A 23883-nucleotide genomic window follows, 5' to 3' on the forward strand; every position below is an offset into this window, starting at 1 on the left:
GCCCGGCCCTCTGAGTGTTTGACCGAAGTGGCGGAATCCTCCAAACGAACCATTGCTCGGTTTGTCACCAGCCAGCTGAAGACTCTTCTTTTGGAACTGTTAGGGTAAGTTGTGTACACGATGCTCTTGTCCGGGGTCACGACTGGGGCAACACTTTGACCAAAGCAGCCCTGATTGCATATTACCTAACACTGTAGTATGGAAATCATGACGCTACACGTAAGAAAGAGAACGACGGTAATTCAACGCTGAATAGTTTTGTGTGAAAGCAATCAAGATGTGGCAACATCCCCAATTGCTAGAATTCTCGACGATATCTCCATGTTGAGAGCGGGCTGTCCTCCTTCCCCTGGATATTGGGTTACAGATTATCTTCTGACCTTCTCACTCCAGCGACTCGGCTAAGGAAATGTGCCAACTTGTGGATTGAGTTGTATGTAGACATCGAATGGCGTTGAAGCTGATGCGCATGGGCAAGACAGAAAATTCATCAATGTTTGTATATCGAAAAAAACGAGGGAATGAAAGATGCAGAATCGTTAATCAATACTCAGAGTCATCGTGAAATTTTACTGACTGACCATGATGTAGGGTCATTTCCCCCAATCATCCAACCCCCAATCATCCAACTCCCAGGGCTCAAATGCAAAACAGTCCCTCTCGAAACTAGGCCGCTGGCCGCCCTAGGCCGTATCATGATATGACAAATTCAAAGCCCATGCGTGACTATCCCACAGTGCCCCATTGCCATTCGAATCATCAGCTCTCTGAGGCCGTTGATTCATCATCAGCTGGGTCCGGAACAGGCTTCGCCTTTCGGCCGAAGGGCAGTGCCCTGGGCGCGGGCATGTCTTTATCTTCATCATCAGCCGCAACTGCAGGGGACTTGCCTCGCAGATTTGAGCTAGGCGGCTTGTTAGACTTTGCGACAGACTTGGACGCTGAGACGAGAGAGCCTCTCCCAGCCTTCTTGGCACCAGAGGATCCAGTGTGTTTCTTGGACCTTTGGTCGGGCTCAGGCTCGGGCTCGGGCTCGGGCTCACTGGCCGTCTGTTCTTCCTCTGTCGTCTGCTCGGCATCGGACAGTTCCTGGTCTGGGCTCATTGACTCCTCGTCAATGTCCATCTTGTCAGCGTCGTCGTCAGTGTCGTCACCAAGAGACTCTGCTTTGCGCTTGCCCTTCCTCGAAGACCCGACTGCATCCGGATGCCTCGCGGTGGCTTCCGATTTGCCTGCCTTGGCCTTGGAATTAAGAGCTGCGAGCTTCGCCTCATCCACGTGTGCGGTGGACAAGATCTGCTCCTGGGTGCGGATTTTGAGTTTCTTCTCGTTAAGCAGATCCCTGAAAAACGAATCGTGCTCTGACTCGAACTCATGCTTGCTGCGCTCGAGCGCTTTGATATGCACCGTCTCCTCGGTAACGAGCCTCTCCAAGTCTGCATGTTTGCGTTTCAGCTCGGCCAGCTCCTCAGCCAGCTGATTCTGGCGCGAAGCAGCTTCGCAGGTCCATTGGAACCAATCAAAAGCCCTCCTGGACGACTCGCTGGGTGTCAAGATGAGGGTGCCGGCTGTATTCTGGGAGAGTTGGGCGTGAGTTTGGGCCCGTTCTAGAGGCTTGGGCAGGCTCCAGGGACGTGTGTGTGCCGGGGGTCCAAGCGGGAGGGAGAACAACGTACCGTGGCTCCGGACACCCTGTTCCCAATGTCGATCTCCAGATTCCCGTTATCGAATCGCGCTTCAACATGAAAATGGGAGATTGGTTGAGTCCCCAGAAGGAGGGAAGTCAGGCAAGACTCCCATTCCTCGTGTGACAAAGGACCGCCCTCATTTCTGTAACGCGAGATCTTGCTGTGTTGCACTACAAAGGAATTGATTAGAACCAAGACATGTCCAAATCTAGGCCGCTCCAGAGTGGCGGGACGACGGCGGACGGGCTTGCAGTTGCAATTGCAGGTCTAGGCGTGGGCCGCGGAGGCTGAATGGGGTGGTACATGGGGTGAGGCTGCAGGATGATGACGGCCCGCGTGGAAGGCCGAGATGCAGGCCCGGATGCGGCCCACCAGGCCAGATGGGCGGGGCCAACTGCAAATAATAGGTGATGACAGGTTTGAGCGCGGGGATTCTGGACTTACGTCTCAGGCTGAACATCTGTGCATCATCTGTTGCCGTCAGATCGAGGTCGAGAGGGCGATTGTGGGTGGAAGGTCTGGGCACTCCGCGCACAAGGATGGGGCCGTCTTCGTGGGGCAGCTTGAAGATGGAAGGCATGTTTCCAAGTTTTTGTCGGCCCGGAAGCCCTGAGTCTCAAGGGCGAAAGGCGTGGAGGCGAGAGGCAGGGCCGCTGCGAGACGGTGGTATGTTAGATTGGCAGTGCTCCGTACGAGTCGCAAGGTGACATCAATGGGCGCAGGGTTCAAGATGGAAGGGGGTTGGGTCAGGGTGAATTACGTAGGGACAGCGTTCGGCCAGACGGCCAGACGGCGTGCAGGGCCAACAGCAAGCAGGCTTACCTGGCACAACGGCGAAAAAAGCTAGTTTCCTGGCCTGCTGTCACAGTAACAGCATCGATTCAGGGTGCACGACCCTGGGCGCGGGAAAGAGCCCCGTGTGGTGCAAGTTTATGAGACGAAATGAGACAGAGACAGTAGCGCGATGGAAATGGTGGCTGATGATGGATCAGTTTGCGGATGGGTTCCGTCTGCGGTGATGCTCTTCCGTGTGGTGCTGCAATGGGGGTGCGATGCTATGTTGCGTGACGATCTACTGTCTGCGAGATGAGAGATGACAGATGACAAGAAGCTCGGTTGCTTGGTTGCTCCGGCAGAATTTTGGACTTTATGCGACCTTGCAAATAGGCACGCTCACCATGAAGGAGAAGTGACTGCTGCCATCTTTTTCCATCAGGCTCCCGGGGGGATCCATCCCATCCCCTCTAGGCAGCAAAAGGCAGGCCGGATGCGACACCTGCCCCCAAATACATGGCTTACCGTTACTGTTCCTGTTACTGTTACTATTACCCAAAATAAAGTCGTCAAATTCTTCCCTTGTGAACATGATGAGTGACTGCTCCCGTTACAGTTTTACAGTTTTAGAAACCTGATAAATGATGAGGTTACCTGCTGTACCCGTCGTTCGTATTCATACTCTCCGTTTGCCGCAGCAACGAGCTGGTTTGATCTGATGGCGACCGGGGGACGGGGCAAAGTCCGCGGCGCGCATGGACAGGAAAACTCTGGTCTGTTACGGTCAGATTCAAAGGACAATGATCATGCAATCAGTCATGGTAGTGGTGGCAGCCGAGGTCCTGGTTGTGGTCCGGATGCGAGTTGTACTCCTTGTTGCCGGTGAGCCTGTTGGTGCTGGGAGCGTTTGCTCCCGAGAGTGCCGGAAATGACTGTGGCGAGAATCGACAGATGGTTCGGTCATCTCTGTCCTCTTCACGGATCATGATCATCAAAGAAAGCTTGGAAGCCTAGGCTAGCGATTGAGTTCCTTGCTCATTTTTGATGATGATCACCAGCAAATCAGTATCCTATATTCAAGAAGGACTGGGGGAGAGGTGACATGGGCCCCAGCTGGCCCATACATGGTACAATTAATTCATAATTCACATAGCATGGTGTTTCGGCTGCGCGGAGGTTCCTGAGCTGACGGGACTGAAGGCGTAGTAAACACGATGAAACAACAGTCCGAGAAGTCCCTTTGGCTCACTGACCACCAGGCACGCGTGCAGGACGCGTCGCACTGGCTGACATGACATCCTAGCTCCTCCCAAGGCCGGATGTGATTGGTCAAGGCCGAGCTTCTACCCCGGGATCTGCTGGGCGGCCTTGGCCACGCTCGGGCCACATGCACAAACCACAGAACCACAGAACCACAGGGTCCAAAGAGAGGGTGGTGGGGCAGCCGGAGCTTCCTCCCTGTGGGCTGGGGCAAGTACGCGGTTCCTGGTCAGGTACCCCCGTTCCTTGCCCCCAAAAAGCCTGCAGGCCACGAGCCCACGAGCCTGCAAGCCCACCCAGAGGCCAGCTCGGGCCACCTTGGTCTCTGTGCTTCCTCGCGCGCTTCCCTTCCCAGCCTCTCAGTGCTCCTCTCACCTCTCAGCCTGACCACCCTGACCACCCACACCCACGCACCTGCCGTGCTGCAGGTTCAGGTTTCTCTCACCATCACCACTACCCACCACCCCCTCGTCTCTCCTCTCGCTTTCGATTTTTCAACCTCCTCACTCATCGTCGCTCCATTTGCACCCCCATCCCCCAAAGACACTCACTTTCTTCTCTCCTACAGTGCTTCTGAACCTAGGATCTGCATCTTTCCAGAGGACTTCCATTTGTTTACCCTGTCAATCAAATCAATCAATCGGACTGGACTAGACAGCACCCACCTCGAACAACCCAACAGCTGGAAATAAAACCCCTGGGCTCCAGTCCCATAACAGAAACAGACTGCTCCACTTGGCTGGTGGCCTCCGTCGATATCTCAGTCCATCTCGTCTATCCACCTTGTTTCCCAGCCAGCCGCGCCCCTCCACCGAATTGACGTGCATTACGCAACTTTTCCTTTCGTATTCCCACTCTCCACCCTCCCGATTCATACCCAGGGCCCCGACAGCATTTCCTCGTGGAATTGACCGCAGACACCACACCCGACTTCGCCTCTTTCATCACCTTCCACGCAATCATCACCTTCCAGCGTCACTCATACCCACACCTGTCGAAACAACTCAACCTAATCCCGCCTGGACATTGCATCATCTTAGCCACCGGTTCCCCGAACATGTTCTGAGGGCATGCGCATGGCCGCTATCTATGATCATGCTCTGTGATCCATCGCCTTGTAGCCAATCTCGTCAAATTTCACTGGGCTACCGCCAGTGACATTCTCCACGGATCATCCCGTTGTATTCTTCTCATTCACCATCTATGAAGGTTGCCCCGGCACACTCGCACCATGGAGACGTTACGGCTGAAACAGCGGAAACCGGTCGAGGAAGTTGTTGAAAACTGGGACGATGACGACTTTTTAATTGATGGCGACGATCTGGCTCTGCGAAATCCTTCCACCGCGGTCAATGCGCCCCCGCATCGACGTGACAGCCTATCGTCACATGTCTCCATGCGGTCTGAGATGGAGTCGATCCAAGGGGAAGACGAAAGGGTAGTTCACCTCCCCGGCGAAGATGAGAACTCTACGTCGCATGCTATTGCAATCGCCGCAAACGCTGGCATCCCAATACCGAGTAGTGTGCCCTCGACAGCTTTGGCAGGCACCATCAAGAGACTCGGCGGCCGGAAAGTTAGGAAGATATTGCAGGAAGACTGGGGTGACGACCTCATGTTGCCCGACGGAGCTGACGGCCTGCGCATCAAGACGCAGGATCCCACCAAATTCCCCCAGGCCTTGAGACAGGTCAGCTCTTCATACCTGAGCCCATCCAAGCCGCTCAATTCACCACCTGTGCTGGGACCAGAACAGCCCATCAAGACCCCCGCACAGACCCTCGGCCCACCTATCAACCTGGACAGATTCAAAGACACAGATGACGACGACGACTTGTTTGGTGACGGCAGTGAAACGATCAAGGTGTCTAAGACGCGCCAAGTCATTAAGCCGGCACTACCAGCAGTAAAGGCTAAAATGCCCGAATCTCGCGGCCATGGGGACAACGACTACGAACAGGATTTGGAGCTGCCCTCGGACGGAACATTAAAACTCTCTTCCCGTCGCGACATACCGAAAACCCCGGTCAGCGCCCATGACGATTTCGATTGGGGAGAAGGAAGCCTTGGGACCCGCTTCGGCGGTACGAGAAGAGACGGCCGGTCCAACCGGAGCTCTTCTGCCTCAGCATTCAGTCCGAGCATCTCGAGCTCCATCACGGCTGAGAGCGAGGACGAGGCACAGCTTGACGGAATTGAGCTACCCCACGGCCCGCTGGACTTGAAGGAGAGGCTGAGGAGGAAGCGTCAGAACCGCTCACCGGAACGCACCATCGAAGAGGAGCCCGCGCTACCGCCGAGGTCTGTGCCACAGCCCGAAGCTGATACCAAAGATTTCTTCCTCGATCTGAACGTTGGCGATGGTTCCGTCTTTGACTCGGGCAAGCTGAAGCTCCACACCAATGTGAAGCTGAAGTCGACGCGGCCTACAAGCCCCGTGCGCCCCAAGACAGCCGTGTCTCTGACGTTCACCAACAAGCCCGTCCAGGCCACCTCACGTCTACCACGGCCGACTAGCAGCCACCACGAGAGGACGCACACCCAGTCCTCTCTAGAGCCCGTTTCGGAGAGTGGAGGCCCTATTATTTCTCGCCCGACGAGGAGGTCCCAATCCCGGCTCGGTCACATGTCCCAGTCTTCACAATCCTCCACGGCGAGCGGCAGCACCCCTATCACCCCTTCCGCTCCGGCCTTCTCCGGTCCTACGACGCCGCAGAAGAGACAGGTTGGCCAGAAGAGCTCGACGGTCTCGCTCCGGAACGAACCGACCACCACCAACGCTCAGCTGCTACGCCTGAAGCGATCGCTGCCGGCCATGAGGCCACCCGGGTCACCGGCAAGGCCAATGACAGCGCGAGGCGCCGAACGCCCGCCATCGAGAACAGAAGTGGCTTCTCGACCTACGTCAGGTATCAGACCCAAGACCCCTGTCGATCGAAACCGTCATTCTTTCGGAGAGAATTCAGCCGCACAGGCGAGGAAACCGTTTGTGCCTGCAGGCGGCTCAAGCTTGCAGTCTTACAACGTCAATGCCAAGAGGCCGTTCCGCCGTCATGATTCAGACCTTTCGAATGACACAAGACCCACTTCACGCGCGGTGTCGCGTTCGACTGTGAGATCGCCCAGTCCAGTTAAGCGCGATCGGAAACTCGAGAAACTCGCCCGTGCAGGAGCACGATTGCCTCTGAGTCTCCCAAAGCGCCCCAGGCACTTCGGAGACGGTCACGAACTTGACGCCTTTGACGACTTGCCGACGTCTGCAAAGACGGAATCTGAATTCATTAAGCAGCCAAAATACCCCAGCCCACAGTACCCTACACAGTTCCGGAACAAGGTTATGCAGCACTTGTTGCCGGGGAGGACGAATTCCCCTGCACCGTCCTCGCCCCACTCACCTGCGAGGTCCGAGTACCTGCCCCGGTTTGCACGTGACACGGCGTCGAGTAGGATCGCCAGAGAGGCAAATCTTGCGCATCGAGTTCCCTCTTCAGGTCCGCTCGCTCCTCTAACGACGCAACGCGTTGCACAGCTTTCTACGAGAAGCAACCTGCATCAGCCACAACCCAGCGTCAAGCCAAAGAGGGCCGCTAAAAAGCAGCCCCAGCTTAAGCCACACCTAATTGCCAATCTCAATTCCTCCAACGAGTCAAAAAGTAGGTCTGACCCCTGTACGCAAACCGTGCATGTAGGCTAACGCTGCACAGTGGTCAATGGCATGTTTTACAACCCCGAGACTTTCCAATGGGAGGGCAATGACAACGCTCTGAGCTCTTTTGACGTGCCTGCATCGTCGCCATCCACCGTCTCGGTGCCACCATTCACAGTTCGGGAGAAGGAGAATGCCACGCCCAGACCTGCACTGATCACTAATATTAGTACTACGAAGGGGGTGCAGGTCGTTGGAGGCATGGTGTTCGACCCCCAGAACATGTGCTGGCTCAAACTCGGTCCCCAATCAGCCCAGTCGGAGATCACTGATCCACTTGATGGGTTCAATGCCATTGATGACGAGGATGATGTCTTCAAAGATATCCCTGATCTGGACGACAATACCGCCGATACGACTGAGACTGGACGCGTGAGCGAAGTCAAGGATGACTGGCTTGTCGGCGAAGAGTTTGATGTTGGTCCCGAGTTCGTCAGAAGACAGCGTGAAGAAGAGGAAAGATGGCGTAAGAAATGCGAGAGGTGGCTGGGCCTAGGTAATCGGGACCGCGAGGCCTGGCGATGGACCATCCGTGGTGTGATCACTGAAGCCACGGAGCGGTAATGGCTCACCGCCATTTCACTTGACTTGGCATGGGGGCCGGCGTTAGAAGGGTTCATCACTTTTATCATTTTCGTTTTCTGCTTCTACTACCGGTATTTCGTTTTTACCTTGTTTAGACCGTTTTATTGTTTTCATGACGAATTGTATAACGAACGATGCAAAGACAAAAGTTTACGGAAACGACGCGAGCCGAGGCGGCTCATGAATCAAAAGGAGGAGGTTGGGGGGAGGCCGACACATTCATGATGGACGACAGGACATTCACGACACGGCATACAGATGGTCAACGGCATGTTAGACCAGATTTGGCTCTGCCTGGCGGGCAGATGATCTGGATACCACGATCAGGGTGTTGTCCGCGGGCAAGGATGGTCACAGGGGCTCCAGGGAATTCAATAACATGATGGGATGGATGGAACGGGTTTGGCTCAACAACTGAAACTAACGACGGAACGACTATGACCAGAGATATCATTGACGACAGCTAACGATGGGCGTTTGTTTTTATTACTCATTTCTTGTTACTCGTGCATCATTTTGGCAGGCCATGCCTGGCTTGTGAGAATGAGCAGGTTCGCCGCAAGAAGGAATCGAAAATCAGAAGAAAAAAAGAAGAAAAAAAGGAGAGGGGGGCGGGTGGCAAGTGACATTGGCAGCAGTGCTAGAAGCTGGAGAAGAAGACAGGCAAGAAGGGTCTACGTCGGGATGGGGAAGTCACATGGATTGGGACCGGTTGATGGTGTTCATGCAGGGGTCTGTGAGGACCGCACATGTAAGATGAGAGCAGAGGCAAAAAGCAACGAGGGAACACAACGATATGACGTTGTTGACATGAGGAGATCCGACCAAGACGAGATGTTCTTTATGACCTTGATGTTCTCATGCAAGAGCACGATAATGATGACAATCACGACTAGATGAGGCTTGCTCGACTTTTTCTTTCCAATATTTTTCCTGTACTACACGACCATGACTGATCAGCCAGCCATGCATGAGCTCCTAGCCTAATCCTAATGCAACTTATTATTACGACTACAGCTTAGCCCCAGAGGGATTCCCTCCCTACTTCGACGTCTTCTTCGGCTTGGACTTAGCCTTGGTCTTGGTCGAGGCGGGCGCAGCAGGAGCAGCGTCTGCATCAGTGCCCGCACTCTCGTCCTTCTTGTCCTTGTTCTTATTCTTGTTCAGCGCCTTTGGGTCGAGGCCACGCCTCCTCATAGCGTTCCTCTTTCCGCGCTCCATGATCTTCTCATCCTCATCGTCATCGAACCCGCCAAAATCATCATCTTCCTCTCCGCCCTCCTCGTGACCGATGGGCGTCTTGTCGATGACCTCCTCGTCCTCCTCGTCCTGGTGCGGCTGCTTGCCGCCGTTGGCCCTCTCCTTGGCGGTGCCGCTCCTGTCCGCGAGCACGGCGTTGGCCGGCGTGGGACCGATCTTCTTGAATTTTGAGACGAAGAAGCCGTCCACATTGTACGTGTGCGGGTAGTAGCGGCGGGTGAGCTTCAAAGAGGGGTGGAATTTCTTGCCGCGGTAGGACACGAACCCTTCGTTCCCGAACGGCAAGTTGGTGTCGACGAGCTTGACGTTGGGGCGTTTGGCCAGAGCGTAGGCGACCACTTGCTCGTTCTCTTCTACTGAAACGGAACTGTGGTGGTGCTCATGTCAGCCTAGGGAAAACGCGGAAACGAATAGTGACTCTGGAGTGTGTTCATGACTTACCATGTAGAATAGACAATATAACCACCCGTCTTGCTGTGGTGATTCACTGAGTCGATGGCAGCCAGCAACAGCTGCTTCTGAGTATGCGGAATGGCCATGAAGTCCTTCTCCGTCTTATTGGTCTTGACGCTGGGATCCTTAGCGATGACACCCGTGCCGGTGCAGGGAGCATCGAGCAGGACGCGGTCAAAGCCGCCGATGGGCTTGGGGAACTCCCGTGCGTCGTAGTTGCACACCACGACGTTTCTGCAGCCCAGACGGTGAATGTTTCCGATGAGACCCTTAGCACGGGACTTGCTAAAATCGTTGGCAAAGATGCATCCTGTGTTACGCATCAGTGCCGCCATGTGGGTTGTTTTACCACCTGGCGCCGCGGACATATCGAGCACGCGCTCGTTCTCTTGGGGTGCAAGAGCCATGACAGGGAGAAAAGAGGACGCTGCTTGGATGATGTAGTGGCCTGCGAGGTATTCTGGTGTGGCTCCGAGGGGCACGTTGCTCTCGAAAATTTGGAGGCCGACCTTTGACCACTTTCCAACGGGCTCGAGGGTGACACCGCGGTTGATGAGAGCGCTAGCCAGATCCCTACGGTTCGTCCGCAGAGTGTTTGTCCTGATAACCATAGGCCTGGAGCTCTCGTTGGCCTCGAAGAAATCAAAGGCTTCCGAGGGGCTGAAGAGGTGGAAGAGCTTCTCGGCCATATACTCCGAGTAGCCGTAGTATGCGCAGATGTCCTTGATCAGCTGTGCGGTGTACTCGGCCCTTGACCTTCCTTCCTCGGCCAGCTTTGAAAAGTCCTCGAGTACGCGAATATTTTCCGTGATCCTGTTCCTGAGGAGCTGCAGGTCGGGTGCCAGGATAGCCTTCTTCTTTGCGTCGGATTCCTCTTCCTCCTCATCGAGCACCTTCAGCGGGTCGCCGCTGATGTTTGTCTGCAGCGCAGCCTCCTCCAATTCTGCTTGTGCATCGGCGGCCTCCTCTTCCATTTGTTTGTCGAGCTTCCTCGACAAGCCCTCGATGTTCGCAGCTGTCAATTGCGCCTCAGCGTCTGAGTCACCCTCGTCATCGGAGAAGACAAACTCCTCCTTTTTCCTATCATTGTCGGAATCGTATACCGAGTCGCCAGAGTCGGATCCCAGGAAGTCGGATCCCAGCTTTGCAGGCTCGTCATCGTCCGAGTCTGAGAGGTCCTTTCCTTCCAGATCTGAATCGCCAAACTCGTCGTCAATCTCGATATCAGAGTATCCCTCGGGTTCCGGCACGGAAGCCTTCTTTGACCTGGAGGATTGCCTGCTGTTGGGCTTGGAACCGTTCTGTTGTCTGGCAGAAGCCTTCGCTGCCGGGGCAGCCTTCTTCGTCCCGTTTGATTTTGGCGCAGAGTCGGCCTTGTTCGTTCTCCTCTTCTTGGCTGGAGCCTCCTCTGGGGTGTCGACTGGGAGACCCTTCTTCCGCTTCAATTTCGCAAAATGCTCTTCAGACAGGCGCTCAGGAGGGCCCTGCTTCTTCATGCGACGACCGGTACCCATTTTGAATTCACAATCAGGTGGTTGCGGCACGTGAAGGGAAACGGCGTATAAGTCTTGTAGAATGGGTCGCAGATATTTCCACAGTCGCGTGCAAGGCTTGGGTAAGAGGGAAGGAACCAAAAAATTTGGGCTTATCTTATCGCCTTCCAAGGAGCATGGAGCAAGAAGCAGCATTTGGGGCAAGGACCGCCCCGCGAAAACGAGCAGTGGGGCACGACAACGGCGGTAGGTCCCTAGGTACTACGTAACGGCCGCTCAGCACATACGCCCAGCTCAAACGGCACTACGCACTACAAACCTAGGTGCACTTACGTCTTTGTCTCTTGTACCAGCCGTCCTCTTCTACATCCTCGTGCTACCCTAGGACCTCAGATCAACATGACTGAAGTAACGTTCGCTAGAACCTTCCTAACGGCGCTGGACTCGCGTCCACAGAAGCTGTCGGCCGACCATGTCGAGGACCCAAAGAGCTATCCGGCACGGCCACCTGTATGTTCTTCCTACCCCCAAGTTGCCCTACCATGCTACCATGAAACCACCGCTGAAGCTGGCATCGACCGTCTAGTACATCCTGCCGCGGATGCCCAAGCCCATGTCCAAAGCAGTCTCCCTCGCGCCCGGCCAGGAGCGCAGTATAACAGTGCGCATCAAGTCACTGCGCAATCCACCCCTCGACATCAGGCTCAGCTCCCAGCCGCTCAACACCTCCATCCTGGACGTCAAGACCTCCGTGTCGTCCGAGACCACTATCCCTGTGGAGAAGATCAAGGTCCTGCACAAGAAGAAGCCCGTCGCCGACAGCAAGGTGCTGAAGGACCTGCTCGGGGAGGACGAGACCAGCGTCGAGTTCTCCGTCATGGTGCTTGGCGGTGCCGCGGCTGTGGCATCACCGGGCCCCAAGGCTGAGGATGAGCCCGTGGCCGATGCTACCACGACGGCGCAGGGCACGAGTGGCGAGGCAGTGTTGCAGACGGACGCTTTCTGGACAGACCTGAGGGGTTTCTTGTCCCAGAGGATACGGGATGAGAAGATCACGGAGGAGCTATTTGGGAAGTTCCTTTCGAGTTGGGAGTCAGGTCGGTAGCCTGTGCAGCTGAATGGCGGGTGGTGGAATGATAGAGGTAGCCACGTAATCTTATACGCGAAATTACATTCATAGCGTCTCCTCCGTGAAAAAGCTTCATCGATCAGTGAAAACGTGTCATCCACGTCACAAGGAAGAAGTCTCTACCAGAGAATCACGGATGTGCATGTCAAGATTAGGAGTGGGCCAATGTGAAGATTTGAAAGAAGCCCGGACATCCGGTTGATTTGCTATGGTAAAGCAACGCCGACATCGACTACCTAGGATCGCCCCATGGTCTCCATTATGGACAAAGTCGCGCAAAACTGTCCCTCCCATGCATGATATCTCTCTCCCTGTTCCAGTCTTATGGAAGGAAACCTTGACTCTATGGACGCAGCGCAAGCTTCTGATGCTCTTCAAACGCCTCGCTTAGCCGGCCATGCCCTTGCTGACCTTGTTCAGGATGGAGTCGTGCTCGATGTCGTCGGCGTCGTTGGCTTGGATCTCGACGGCGATGCCGCTGAGTGCGCGCTTCAGGGCGTCCTTGGACGAGGCGTACACCATCTTGGACTGCGGGGCGAGTCAGTAATGACACGTTTGGAGGGCGAGACTGCTGATCTGAACTCACCTTGATACCGGCATCATCAGGAGACCAGGCAATGAAGGTCAGCTTGTTTCTGCATCATTGTCAGCTCCGTAGGTCCCTTGGATCCTGTAGCGAGTATGCAAAGCACGTACCGGTCACCCTCACCAGACGACAGGCTGTACTCGAAATCGTAGACAGCGTATCGGGGGCCGATGCCCTCTTGGCCCTGTTGTCGAAGGCGTTGGTCAGTCACGCGAGCATTGCTTTGCAATCACAAGGAATAGCAGAAATCGTACGGTCTTGGAGACGGTCTTGGCGTTGACGAGTCTATCACGGAACTCCTCCCAATCCTTGTTGTCGCTTGTGTGCTCAACGACAATCTCCTTAAGGTCGTCCGACAGCTTGAAGATGATGTACTTGTACTTCTTGCTGAGCTTGAGGTCGTTCCAGGTGGAGACGCACTCCTCGTTGACGGTAGCTCTGTCCAAGGCCGCTTGTCAGTATTTGGGGTCTCATTGCCAGTTGAGCCTCATCATTGCCTTGGCCCATCGCAGTTCGGATGGGCCGATAGGGGCAGCTGTGGCGTCGACGGTGGGATAAAGGGGATGGGGGGTCACCAACCCAGATTGCGACTAAACGCCCATTGAATTAGTAAAACTTCTTGCAATCAGGCCATCGAGACTCAGACTCACCATTGTGGCTGTAATGTGTTTATCGGGTTGAGGTCGATGTGTTGGGTGTCAACTCGGTCGACGAATAGGTAGGCTGTGGACGGTGAGGGGTCGTCAGCAAAGGGGCACGGTACGGTCAAGAAGATGACGTGACTCGATAGATATGAAGCTCCCTTGGAGAGCAGCAGCTGTGAGGTGGGATGAGAGAGGAGGCGTACCAGCAAAGGGGGTTGCTTGGTCAAAGGTCAACAAACGCTAAGGTGGAGGTATTAAATTGGGAGAAGTGAAGAAGTCCAGAAGAGTGCACAGAGCAAGTGTGGATGAGGAATCGGCGGGCAGAAGTTTCCAAGGTTACCTGGAAGTTGACAGCATTCGGATCCATCCAACGGGGGTGGGGAGGGGGAGGGGGGGTTTGTTTGGTGGGGCACAATCAGATTGACACTGCCTTGGTTGCGCTAGCGACCGCAGATTTGGGGGGAGGGGGGGGGCACAACAATTACGAATCCTTGTTCATCAACTGCCTGTTTATCTTGATGCAGAGAAGTCACTGATGGGAATTGACTGAATTTGAAAAGCATGACCAAGAGATACTTACCGACACAGAGGCGTTTGTCCCGTGGTACTGTTCAGTCTGACAATGGATTGTCTGAGGAGGTTAGGCTACCATATAGGAGGTTATCCCACAGCAGGTTATCCCATGACAGGTTATCCCATGAGACATCTTATACTGGTCAAGTGTGTATTTGGAATTCCTACAAGTGTATGTAGATAGACTACTCATGCACACGCGGCCATTCACCATAGCCTTGAATACCATTGACTTAGCCACCGTTTGCTCCGGCTTGGTATTTGGTGCCTAATATTCAGCTCCTGCCTGGCCTGACATATAGTAAGACTACTTCGACGCCACCATACACCACATCCCTAGATTTCAAGATATTGGAAGCCTGGAAATCAGCTGATGCCTGATCCAGAGCCGCTCTGTCTTCGTTCACTGACGTTACTTTCGATGAAGATCAAGGCAGCAGGAAAAGAGACGCCAATGTGTCGGTGCAACGGTAGATTTTCTCCCCGTCGCTCTATCTCGGTTTAGCCCAAGAGGTAATGTAATGTACAGACCCAGGAGGTGATTCCTGGGTATCGCGTGCCATATGCGAGGTATCAACACGGACAGAGAGGAGATAGAGGGGAGATGATACACATGACCGTCATGATTCCGCCTTCAACACCGGAAACCAATATGCCCAAACAAGTCCGAACCGCTTGAATACAAACCAGCTTTTAATTGTGTCCTTTATGATGGTCTCACATCATACCGCCCATACCGCCCATACCTCCCATACCTCCCATACCTCCTGCGGGAGGTCCAGACTTCTCCTCAGGTGCCTCAACGATGGCGACCTCGGTTGTGCCAAGCAGAGAGGCCACACCGCTGGCATCGATCAGACCGGTCCGGACGACCTTGAAGGGATCGAGGATACCGGCCTTGATCATGTCGACGTACTCGCCCTTGGAGCTGTCGAAACCCTTGTGGAAGTCGCTGCCGAACTCGTCCGTCAGCTTGCCGACAACAACAGAGCCCTCCAGGCCGGCGTTCTCGACAATCGTGCGGGCCGGCCGGGTGATGGCGTTCTTCACGATGCTGATACCGAGCTGCTGGTCGAAGTTGCTTGACTTGACGTTGCCGAGGGCCTGGCTGGAGGCCTTCAGCAGGGCGGTACCACCGCCGGGCAGGATACCCTCCTCAACGGCGGCCCGGGTAGCGTTCAGGGCGTCCACGAAGCGGTCCTTCTTCTCGCCGACCTCGACCTCGGAGGAGCCACCGACCTTGATGACGGCGACACCGCCAGAGAGCTTGGCAAGACGCTCCTGGAGCTTCTCCTTCTCGTAGTCTGAGGTGGTGGGGTCAGACACGACACCGCGGATCTGCTCGCATCGCTGCGAGATAGCGTCCTTGGTGCCTTCGCCGTTCAGCATGATGGTGTCCTCCTTGGTGATGGTGATGGAGCCTGTGGAGCCGAGCATGTCGGCTGTGGCCTTCTCAAGCTTGACGTCGAGCTCATCCGTGAAGACAGTGCCGTTGGTCAGGACGGCAATATCGCCGAGGATGGACTTGCGGTTGTCACCGAAACCAGGGGCCTTGACGGCAGCCACCTGGAGCTGACCGCGGAGCTTGTTCAAGATGCAGACAGCCAGAGCCTCACCCTCGATGTCCTCGGCGATTATAACGAGAGGCCGACGGCTCTGGGTGGAGATCTCGAGGGCAGGGATGATGTCCTGCACGGCAGAGATCTTCTTCTCAGACAGGAGGATGAGAGGGTTCTCAAACTCGACCTTCTGGGACTTGGTGTCGGTGATGAAGTAGGGAGAGATGAACCCGCGGTCGAAGCGCATACCCTCGGTCACCTCGAGCTCGTCGTTCATGGTCTTGCCCTCCTTGACGGTGATGACGCCCTCCTTGCCAACCTTCTCCATGGCGTTGGCGATCAGCTTGCCAATGTGGGTGTCACCGTTGGCGCTGATTGTGGCGACCTGGGCAATCTCCTCGCTGGTAGTAATATCCCTCTTGTTCTTCTGCAGGTACTCGACGACAGCCTCGACAGCGGCCTGGGTACCCCGGCGCAGATCCATAGGGTTGCATCCGGCAGCGACATTCTTGACAGTCTCGGAGAAGATGGCTCGGGCAAGCACGGTAGCGGTCGTGGTACCGTCACCAGCGACCTCGTTGGTCTTGGAGGCAACGTCTTGCAGCAGCTTAGCACCGAGGTTTTCGAACTTGTCCTGCAGGGTAATGGCCCGGGCAACAGTCACGCCGTCTGGAGAGGTTACAAATCAGCATTCTTCCCGCGAGTCTGTATCTTGATGAATTTGACGAACCCTTGGTTATCTTGGGTGATCCGTAGCTGGACTCGATCAGGACATTGCGTCCCTTGGGGCCGAGTGTGGTGGCGACTGCTTTGGCGAGAGTGTCAACACCAGCCAGAAGGGCAGCGCGGCCCTCGACGCCGAACTTCAGCTCCTGTTTCACCTGGTGTCAGCTTCGTACCCTGAGCGATACTGGCCTTTGCGCCAGTGTGGTTTTGAGGAAGGCTGAACAAACCTTGTGGGCGAAACGCAGCTGTTGTGTAAGAGCACCGCTTGAACGGAATCTAGAGGCGGCCGAGGGTGACAGGACCGAAGCCGCCGTCCGACTTGTCAATGCTCGCTGCATGTTGAGTAATTGGAGAGCTGTACTGAACTAAACAAACGAGGACAAAGGAGACTCGTCAAAGGGTATCTATTAGACCGTCGGAAAAGCTGGGAGAGAGGAGGAGAAGGTGAGTGTCAAGGCGCGGATGAAGTCAAATAGTGATGCGGACCTGGAGCTCAAAAAAATTGGAGTTGCCGCCCCAGCGTCGAAAAGAGCCGGCACGGGGGCAGCTTTATGCACTAAGCCTCTGCTGGTATAAGTCATTGGTTCCACGCCTTTCTGCGACCCACAATGGAATTTCAAAGCTCGGCTCAAGGTGCCATTTGGCCGCCGTCATGCCTACCTATTGCACGAACCTTAACCGTTCCGCTTGCTGACTTATTCATGAATTGCCCGACAACGGCAACGACATCCATTTAGATTTATGAACTAGCGGTCTCGAAACCACAAAGGTTTGGTTTCGCCCGAGTATAGTACGATTTTCGTCCTGTCCATCTCTACAACTTGTTGTGCTTCATGGGTTTTCTCACTTTACCCAGTTCCCTTCCCAGGTCTTGATGGGGCTTTTCCATGGTTATTCTCCTAGACGGCGCTACAGCCCACAAACGGAAAGAGCGCAGTCGGCGTTGACTGTCGCCTTCTCGGCATATTAAGACCCGTAGTCTCACTATATGCTTGTCATTCACATGCTATTATATTGTACATGTCACAATACACCTGACGGAGCCTCTTCTACTCTGCGCAATTGAGTGTTCGATGTTACAATGACAGAGCAAACAGACCTACCCATGTAATGCTTTTGACTCATTATCTCTTATAATTTGGCAACGTCTGAGAAGAGAAGTGTGCGATTCAGAAACTAGGCTTTGTTGCTGAGTCTTCTGGCTGGTCTTTTCAGATTTGGGGCATGAAGTCCAGCCCGCGTGTCATGTGTCTTGAGAGCAAGGACAACACTCAAAAGGCATAGGAATAAGTCCGGGTATTAAATCATGTCAATCTCCTAAGGAATTTCACTGTCTGGTACCGTACGCATCGAGGACGATGTGATGGGCTTTAGGCACGAGAACAAAGAGATAATCTCACCCTGCGATTCTCTACGATGGAGCCAAATCTGGCCATTGCCAAGGACTGTATGGACTGGGGGAATTGAAGTTTGCCCTGAGATCTAACGACAGCAGACTCACTCTGATCCCACCGGTACCTCAGAGCTCATGCTCACAACAAGGGGCATCCAAACCATAATCAATAACTGTTAAATCAATAGGTCATCTAGGAATTGATCTTCTCTTCAATTACATGGCGAGAGCGTTCCAAAGGGAAACTAACGCATCAGTTGCCAAACCACCCAAGACCGTGCAAAGTCCGTCGAGATATTGGCAGCATGCTACCGTTCCCCGACTCCCTTTTCCTCCACCCAATGCCATGCCTCAGTCGTGTTTCATGTCAACCTGTGGTTCCAGGCGGGCATCACTCCAGAAGAAGGCTGGGTCATGATGGTGAAGCCAGTGGTGCCCATCAGGTGGAATAGTCGTCATCGCCTGTGTTGTATAGTCAGCATTGCCGTACTCGTAGCAGATCGGAACACCAGTCGTGGCAGCTGGGGGCTGCGATGGAGGATGGAGATGAGTCGCCGGGTCGACGAAGCCATAGAAGTTCTCGGGTGGGGGCGGCGGCAGCACCTGATGAGCAAATGCCACAGGCGCCGCGTTGTCCTCTCTCCGAGACTCTGAGACCAAAAGAACGTCATCGTTGCCCTCGCAAGTGTGTTCAGCCCCGTCAGGCGTATGAAGAAGCGTGCCGGCCACAGGGGCCTCAAATGAGGGTTTATTCGGGTCAATCATGTACGAACCGTCGGGAGCGTTGTCAAGCTCCTGCTTGACCTCCTCCTTGATCTCAGGCTTGATCTCAGGCTTGACCTCAGGCTTGACGTCGTCGTCGTCGTCAACATCATCGACGCGAGCCGCCAGCTTGCGCTTCTTGCTGGCCGGAGTGGCGCGGCTGTTGGCGTTCTTGCGGCCACTGGCAGGCGTCTTCGGGGTGCTGGGGCCGGAAGGGCCAGGAGAGCTGGCGCCGCTTCCGTTGGTCTTGTCGATGCCGTGGGCTTTCATGAGACGCTCGTATCGCTTGGCACTGTTTTGCTATCTGTCAGAAACGGGACTTTTGAAAACAAGGTAAACTCCAAAGCTTACGCGGCGCCCTTGCTGACGATGCTCAGCTCCTCAGACACTTTGCCAAAATCAACCTGCCGTAATTTCTGTTTAGTGACGGCAATACAAGATGGCCTCACTTGAGTGATACCTTACCTTGCCAGCATTAGTGTGCTTGATGCAAGCGATGAGGAACTTGAACTGCGACTCGGTATCGATCGGAGCCATGTTGAAAGATGAGAGTGATAAAGATTGGATCTGATTGGCTGTTGAATCCGAAAGAGGAGACAAGCGGGTGTAAAAAGGGTCTTGGGAAATGGAGGGGCAATAAAAGCTGTTGAGGGCTGACCTGGGTCAAAAGTTGCCTGGACTTGCGATCCAGTATGTGAGTAATTGAGGACGTCGCTTCAACAGCACACCTTGACCTGTTGGGATTATCGACGAAAGAGGGTAGATGGGACTGTCAGTCAACCGTGATGTTGGGGTTTGACGGGACCGGATTTGTGGGCTCAGGTAAAAGAGCGTCAAGCAGCCAGCCTCGAACAGAAACCCAAAGCCTATCCCTATTGCAGTATCAGTGAGTCTGAGCCTGTCCGGAAGATTCCGACCAGAAGATCAGATGGGACAGCAAGATATACACATTTCGCCCTAGAGGATGTCTCGAAAAGGTCAAAGGCATAGCTCCTTGCTTACACACCAGGTCTTTGCCTGATCATCCTAGATGCTGAATAATTCTCATCTCTCTTCTGTTTGATATCTCTGAATGCTGATTAGACCAAGAGCGTCCCTCACAAGGGGCAGCACGCGGCGGGCTTGGATCTACATTTTCTTTGAAATCAAGCATCTGATCAGGCAAAGCCAAGTAGTTAGGAAGCTCATTGACTTATTGGAACCTAAAGGGCGTCTGGGAGCTTCATCCACACCCTGACACATTGAGTCAACGCGAAGATTTCCCAGATCCTTCAATCCCATGGCTGCCTGGCATTTGGTTATTGACTGTCCCTCCCTCTGGATTTTCTTTCTCTTCAGTGACCATAAATTTTCGCTCGAGCCAAGCGTTCAATGCCGAATCTCGGTTACTGGGCTGGCTATGGCTCTCTTGGTTCGGATCAGAAAGTAATTCAAACCCCCAGGCAAGACTTGCGATTTTCATGCCACCTTATAGTAACAAACAAATCGACGCATCCATACCTAGGTACCCATGAATTGATTAGAATTCTAGCTACAAGTCATCTAATAAAAAGATAATTCTTTTGGGGAAATTGGTACAATTCTTTCCCAAAAGTATTTCCGTAACAAAATTGCGGCTCAGTGCTTTCAAATTTAGCATGGCACGTTGCACATCTGCTCGTACAATCGATTTTCAGACGGAAGCCAACAAATGTTCATAAAAGCGGGCGCAAACAGGCACCACATAGCTCCTTCAGTGTTTCATACCTCCATCCATCCTTGAATCTGCCAGGCCTTCTTCTTTCGTCGTCCTCTCTCTTCTTGGACCGTTACCGATTTGCCACAAGACTCTTTGAATCGTGATCGTCACGGCCAGAGCCCCCATCTTCGAAGAGCAAATTCGTCTTCGAGAACCCCATTCCACATCAAGCGGTTTCAAGTAAGTTGATTTTTCGAGCAATGCCTTGCTCTCGGCAGCCAGTTGTGTCCACGATCTGTTCAATACACTCGCCGCTCAAATCAATCACACCGACTGACACTTGGTAGACAAGTCCACTCACCATCATCAAACATGTCTGACCCAAATCAGTCCCCTGAGACCCCGAAGAAAGGCGCCCAGTTGAGCGACAAGCAGGTCAAGCTCCTCGCCACCATGACCCAGAACACCATCGGAAAGGTCGAGTACAACGTAAGTCCCTCCACTGCCACAGATCCATTAACATCTTTCATCTCCTCAAGCTAATTTCGGACAACTACGCAGTGGGAGAAAATCGCAGCCGAGAGTGGCTACAAGAACGTGGCCAGCGCCAAGACCACCTTCTCCCGTCTCTGCACCCAGATGAACGGCGGTGGCAGCAGCAAGAGCCCTGCCGACAAGGGCGGCGCCCCCGTCGCCGGCGGACCCAACACCCCCACCAAGGTCACCAAGCGCACCGGAAAGGTCGGCAGCGCCTCTGCCAAGAAGCCTCGTGGCAAGAAGAACGCGCCGGTGGTCGATGCTGGCGAGGAGGATACTGAGAAGGGTGAGCAGGTCAATGTGAAGGATGAGAAGGCCGAGGCTGGTGATGAGGTTGACGCCATGATGAGCGGTGCGCTCTGAATTTTCTCATATGGTCATTTGAGGGCTCATGAAGCAATGCGGGCAACTCAGCATGGACGGCTATCTTGGGGAGCCGGGAATTTGACGAGAGCAAGGGCTGGAGTATGGCATCTCCAAGGCTGACATGGCCTTTCATGACATAGATCGAGGACAGTTAAAAAAAAAAAAACTTCCGATGGTTCAGGAACACTTTCACTTCTCCATCTTCGCACTGAAACAGTCTTCTTTTGGCATCCCGTGTTTCCGTTTCTTCACTTTCGCCATCAAAATCAGTAAAATCAGCAAGCAGTAAGATTTGCTTCAGTCCATGACGATTCTCTTTGGATTCATGTATCTGGGGTGTCCACGAGTAATGTTTTACAAAGCCCCCAATCTAGCTAGAATGACTATCCAGCGGATAGCAACCAGTGTTGATGAGAGGGACGATCGAAGCATCTTTCTTCATGCCTCCCTGTTTGTGGACATCCCCTTCTCGCATTCCCCTCCAAGCTCTAAGCAGAACAGGCAAGCTGATCCCTTGGCCACACTTTCCAAAGCCCCCAACCAAATATCCCACCATCCATAACTTGGCCGCGAGACGCAGACATGTTGAGGTAGTCGAAATATCGTCAGTGTTGAGCTAGATGAATCCCGAGAGAGCCAGCTTTAGGCCTCGTCCTGGCTGCTGTCGCTAATTGTAAGCTGTTGAAGTGGAATTAAGTGAAGGAAGATACTTACTCCTCCTCGTCCTTGACCAAACCATTGGCCTCCTTATTGTCTTCATCTTCACCAGAGGGAGCAGGAGCGGCCTTGCCCTTTCGCTTCTTCTTGGGCGACTCATTGTCGTCGTCGTCGGCCTCCGCAAGAGCCTTTCCTCGCTTCTTCGAAGGCGTTGCTGCCTTCTTGGTGGGGCTGCCCTCCTTGCGCTTCAGCTTCTGAAGGTGCTGGCTACAGAGAGAGAGAAGGAGTCAGTAAAAGTGAGATAGGTGTGGACTGGAAATCGCATGATCATTTATTTTTCAGTCTCGGCTTCCCACTTGGAAAACCGAAGGAGTTGTTTGTTTAAGTCCAATGGGGCAGTGATTACACTCTGTGAGAAGCGGCCTTCTTGGTGAAGCGCTCTCCAAAGTTATCCTTGAGGATCTCCATGGCCTTGGCCAAGGTATCGCCCTTAGGCTCGTCGGCCGCAACAAGACAAGCAGCGAAGAGATCGCGCTCCGCAGCAGGATCCCACTTGAACGTCGAACCTTTGGTGGGAGTGTCCATGATGAAAGTAATAAGGTGCGTTGTGTTGAAGCGGTTGGGTTTCAGGTGTGTCGGTTGTCTGGGAAATGTGAGGTGTGGTAGAATGAAAGTTAAGGTGTAGTGTTGAAAGGTGTGGTTGAAGGTAGAAAGTGGTACGTAGCGGTATCTCGGGGGGCTTCTTGAGGGAAGGCTGCGCGGGGTTTCTTTTTCTTTGGGCGGGGGGAAGTGATGTAAAAGTGAGTGCAAAATGCGTACAGAGCAGCTGATACGGAGTAAGTGTAGCCCTTGGCTCGCAACTCCGGCAGGATTTTGCTATCCCAGTCTGAACTGGTGATAGTGATGTTGTTGAGAACCGCAAGTAGCAGGTCCAGGTGCGCCTTTTCGCCCCACGCGGTACGATCAGACATGTTGAGGGACAGATTGAACTCTGATGAGCTTAAAAAAAGTGTGTGTGTTCGTCAGTGTGCTTGTTGCGCCGGACTAGCACAAGGCAAGTTCGATGTTGTGAAGAAGTTGGGGCAAGTTGACGCATGAAGGACAAGAATCAAACGACAGGAACCAAATGTATGAGGGTCACTGGGAAGGAAGCAGAAAAGCCAGGTACCCGCTGGAAGATTGGCTGGAGCTGTAGACAACGTAAGGTAGATCACGACGTACTAGCATGCGCCCTCGGTGAACTGCCAGCCTCCCATGGCCTTTGCTTTGTTGGCGATTTGCAAAATGTCCTGCCTGGATGGGTTGAGATGTGCGACCGTTGCGGCGAGGAGGTCCTTGACAAGACCTGGCTCATCCCAATTCTGGGAGGATTGATTGCTTTTTGGGGGCATTTTTGATTGCTCGGGATAGTGATGCTTTGGGGGGTGAGGAAAGGGTAGGAATGAGAAGACACCCCTCAATCGATCGAGGATGAGGAACGATAGAGGCTGACAACCCAGGTTGATCTCATAAGGTAATTGACATACCGGATCTTGTCCCAAGACATGGCGGTATGACCACGCTTTTGCATGAAGCATACTACCTCCTCCTTCTGCTCAGCACTTAGGTCCGAAAGGAAAGTTGTAGTAGTGATCAGTGCAACTAGGAGGTCACCCATAGTGGCATCGTCCCAAGTCTTTGATTGAGACATCATGTCGGGTAGTTGGGTAGCAGGAGATAAAAAAGTGTTGTTGGGCGACGGTGGATTTGCGTGTGGATGAATGGAAAATCATAACAACAAGATAGCCACTTGGCAAATCTGGCGGGGCAGCTTACCGGATACCTTCCCAGGTCGCGCCCTTGTGACCGCGATTACGCATGAACGCGACAATGCCATCACGGTCTTCAGCCGGTATCTGGGTCAGCGGCGGGGAGAAGGCGAGCACCGCCTGAAAAAGATCGGCATCGGCATCGGCGTTCCAAGCCACACCCATATCCACTCGATTTGTTGTGATGAGGTTGATGTTTTGAAGGTAGACAAAAGAAGGAGAGGGAACAGCGAAACGAGGTTGAGT

General features: G+C 53.9%; 7 protein-coding genes across 7 annotated transcripts; 3 read left to right on the plus strand and 4 right to left on the minus strand.

The window, feature by feature from the left end:
* Positions 1 to 759: 759 nt before the first annotated feature.
* On the minus strand, positions 760 to 2268 carry J7T55_006829 (uncharacterized protein; the record flags this gene model as incomplete). The annotated part of the gene is made up of 3 exons (XM_053132977.1): positions 760 to 1575; positions 1677 to 1858; positions 2133 to 2268. The coding sequence occupies 3 exons, from the start codon at positions 2266 to 2268 to the stop codon at positions 760 to 762; spliced, it is 1134 nt and encodes a 377-aa protein (XP_053001590.1).
* A 2685-nt stretch (positions 2269 to 4953) lies between these two features.
* On the plus strand, positions 4954 to 7992 carry J7T55_006830 (cytokinesis regulator; the record flags this gene model as incomplete). Its single annotated transcript, XM_053132987.1, has 2 exons — positions 4954 to 7375; positions 7427 to 7992. 2 exons carry the CDS (start codon positions 4954 to 4956, stop codon positions 7990 to 7992), a joined length of 2988 nt encoding a protein of 995 aa, XP_053001591.1.
* A 1062-nt stretch (positions 7993 to 9054) lies between these two features.
* On the minus strand, positions 9055 to 11240 carry J7T55_006831 (tRNA (Cytosine-5-)-methyltransferase NCL1; the record flags this gene model as incomplete). The annotated part of the gene is made up of 2 exons (XM_053132998.1): positions 9055 to 9640; positions 9715 to 11240. 2 exons carry the CDS (start codon positions 11238 to 11240, stop codon positions 9055 to 9057), a joined length of 2112 nt encoding a protein of 703 aa, XP_053001592.1.
* A 378-nt stretch (positions 11241 to 11618) lies between these two features.
* On the plus strand, positions 11619 to 12324 carry J7T55_006832 (uncharacterized protein; the record flags this gene model as incomplete). The annotated part of the gene is made up of 2 exons (XM_053133009.1): positions 11619 to 11729; positions 11806 to 12324. 2 exons carry the CDS (start codon positions 11619 to 11621, stop codon positions 12322 to 12324), a joined length of 630 nt encoding a protein of 209 aa, XP_053001593.1.
* Positions 12325 to 18180: 5856 nt separating this feature from the next.
* Positions 18181 to 19128, minus strand: J7T55_006834 (uncharacterized protein; the record flags this gene model as incomplete). The annotated part of the gene is made up of 3 exons (XM_053133030.1): positions 18181 to 18883; positions 18943 to 18995; positions 19057 to 19128. The coding sequence occupies 3 exons, from the start codon at positions 19126 to 19128 to the stop codon at positions 18181 to 18183; spliced, it is 828 nt and encodes a 275-aa protein (XP_053001594.1).
* A 1513-nt stretch (positions 19129 to 20641) lies between these two features.
* Positions 20642 to 21169, plus strand: J7T55_006835 (uncharacterized protein; the record flags this gene model as incomplete). Its single annotated transcript, XM_053133041.1, has 2 exons — positions 20642 to 20758; positions 20831 to 21169. 2 exons carry the CDS (start codon positions 20642 to 20644, stop codon positions 21167 to 21169), a joined length of 456 nt encoding a protein of 151 aa, XP_053001595.1.
* A 645-nt stretch (positions 21170 to 21814) lies between these two features.
* Positions 21815 to 23802, minus strand: J7T55_006836 (uncharacterized protein; the record flags this gene model as incomplete). Its single annotated transcript, XM_053133052.1, has 7 exons — positions 21815 to 21830; positions 21887 to 22096; positions 22236 to 22472; positions 22649 to 22828; positions 23051 to 23206; positions 23356 to 23430; positions 23645 to 23802. The coding sequence occupies 7 exons, from the start codon at positions 23800 to 23802 to the stop codon at positions 21815 to 21817; spliced, it is 1032 nt and encodes a 343-aa protein (XP_053001596.1).
* Between the last annotated feature and the right edge of the window lie 81 nt (positions 23803 to 23883).

The sequence above is a fragment of the Diaporthe amygdali genome (assembly GCF_026229845.1).
Source record: "Diaporthe amygdali strain CAA958 chromosome Unknown NODE_1_length_4327563_cov_65_473760, whole genome shotgun sequence".
Classification (NCBI taxonomy): Eukaryota; Fungi; Ascomycota; class Sordariomycetes; order Diaporthales; family Diaporthaceae; genus Diaporthe; species Diaporthe amygdali.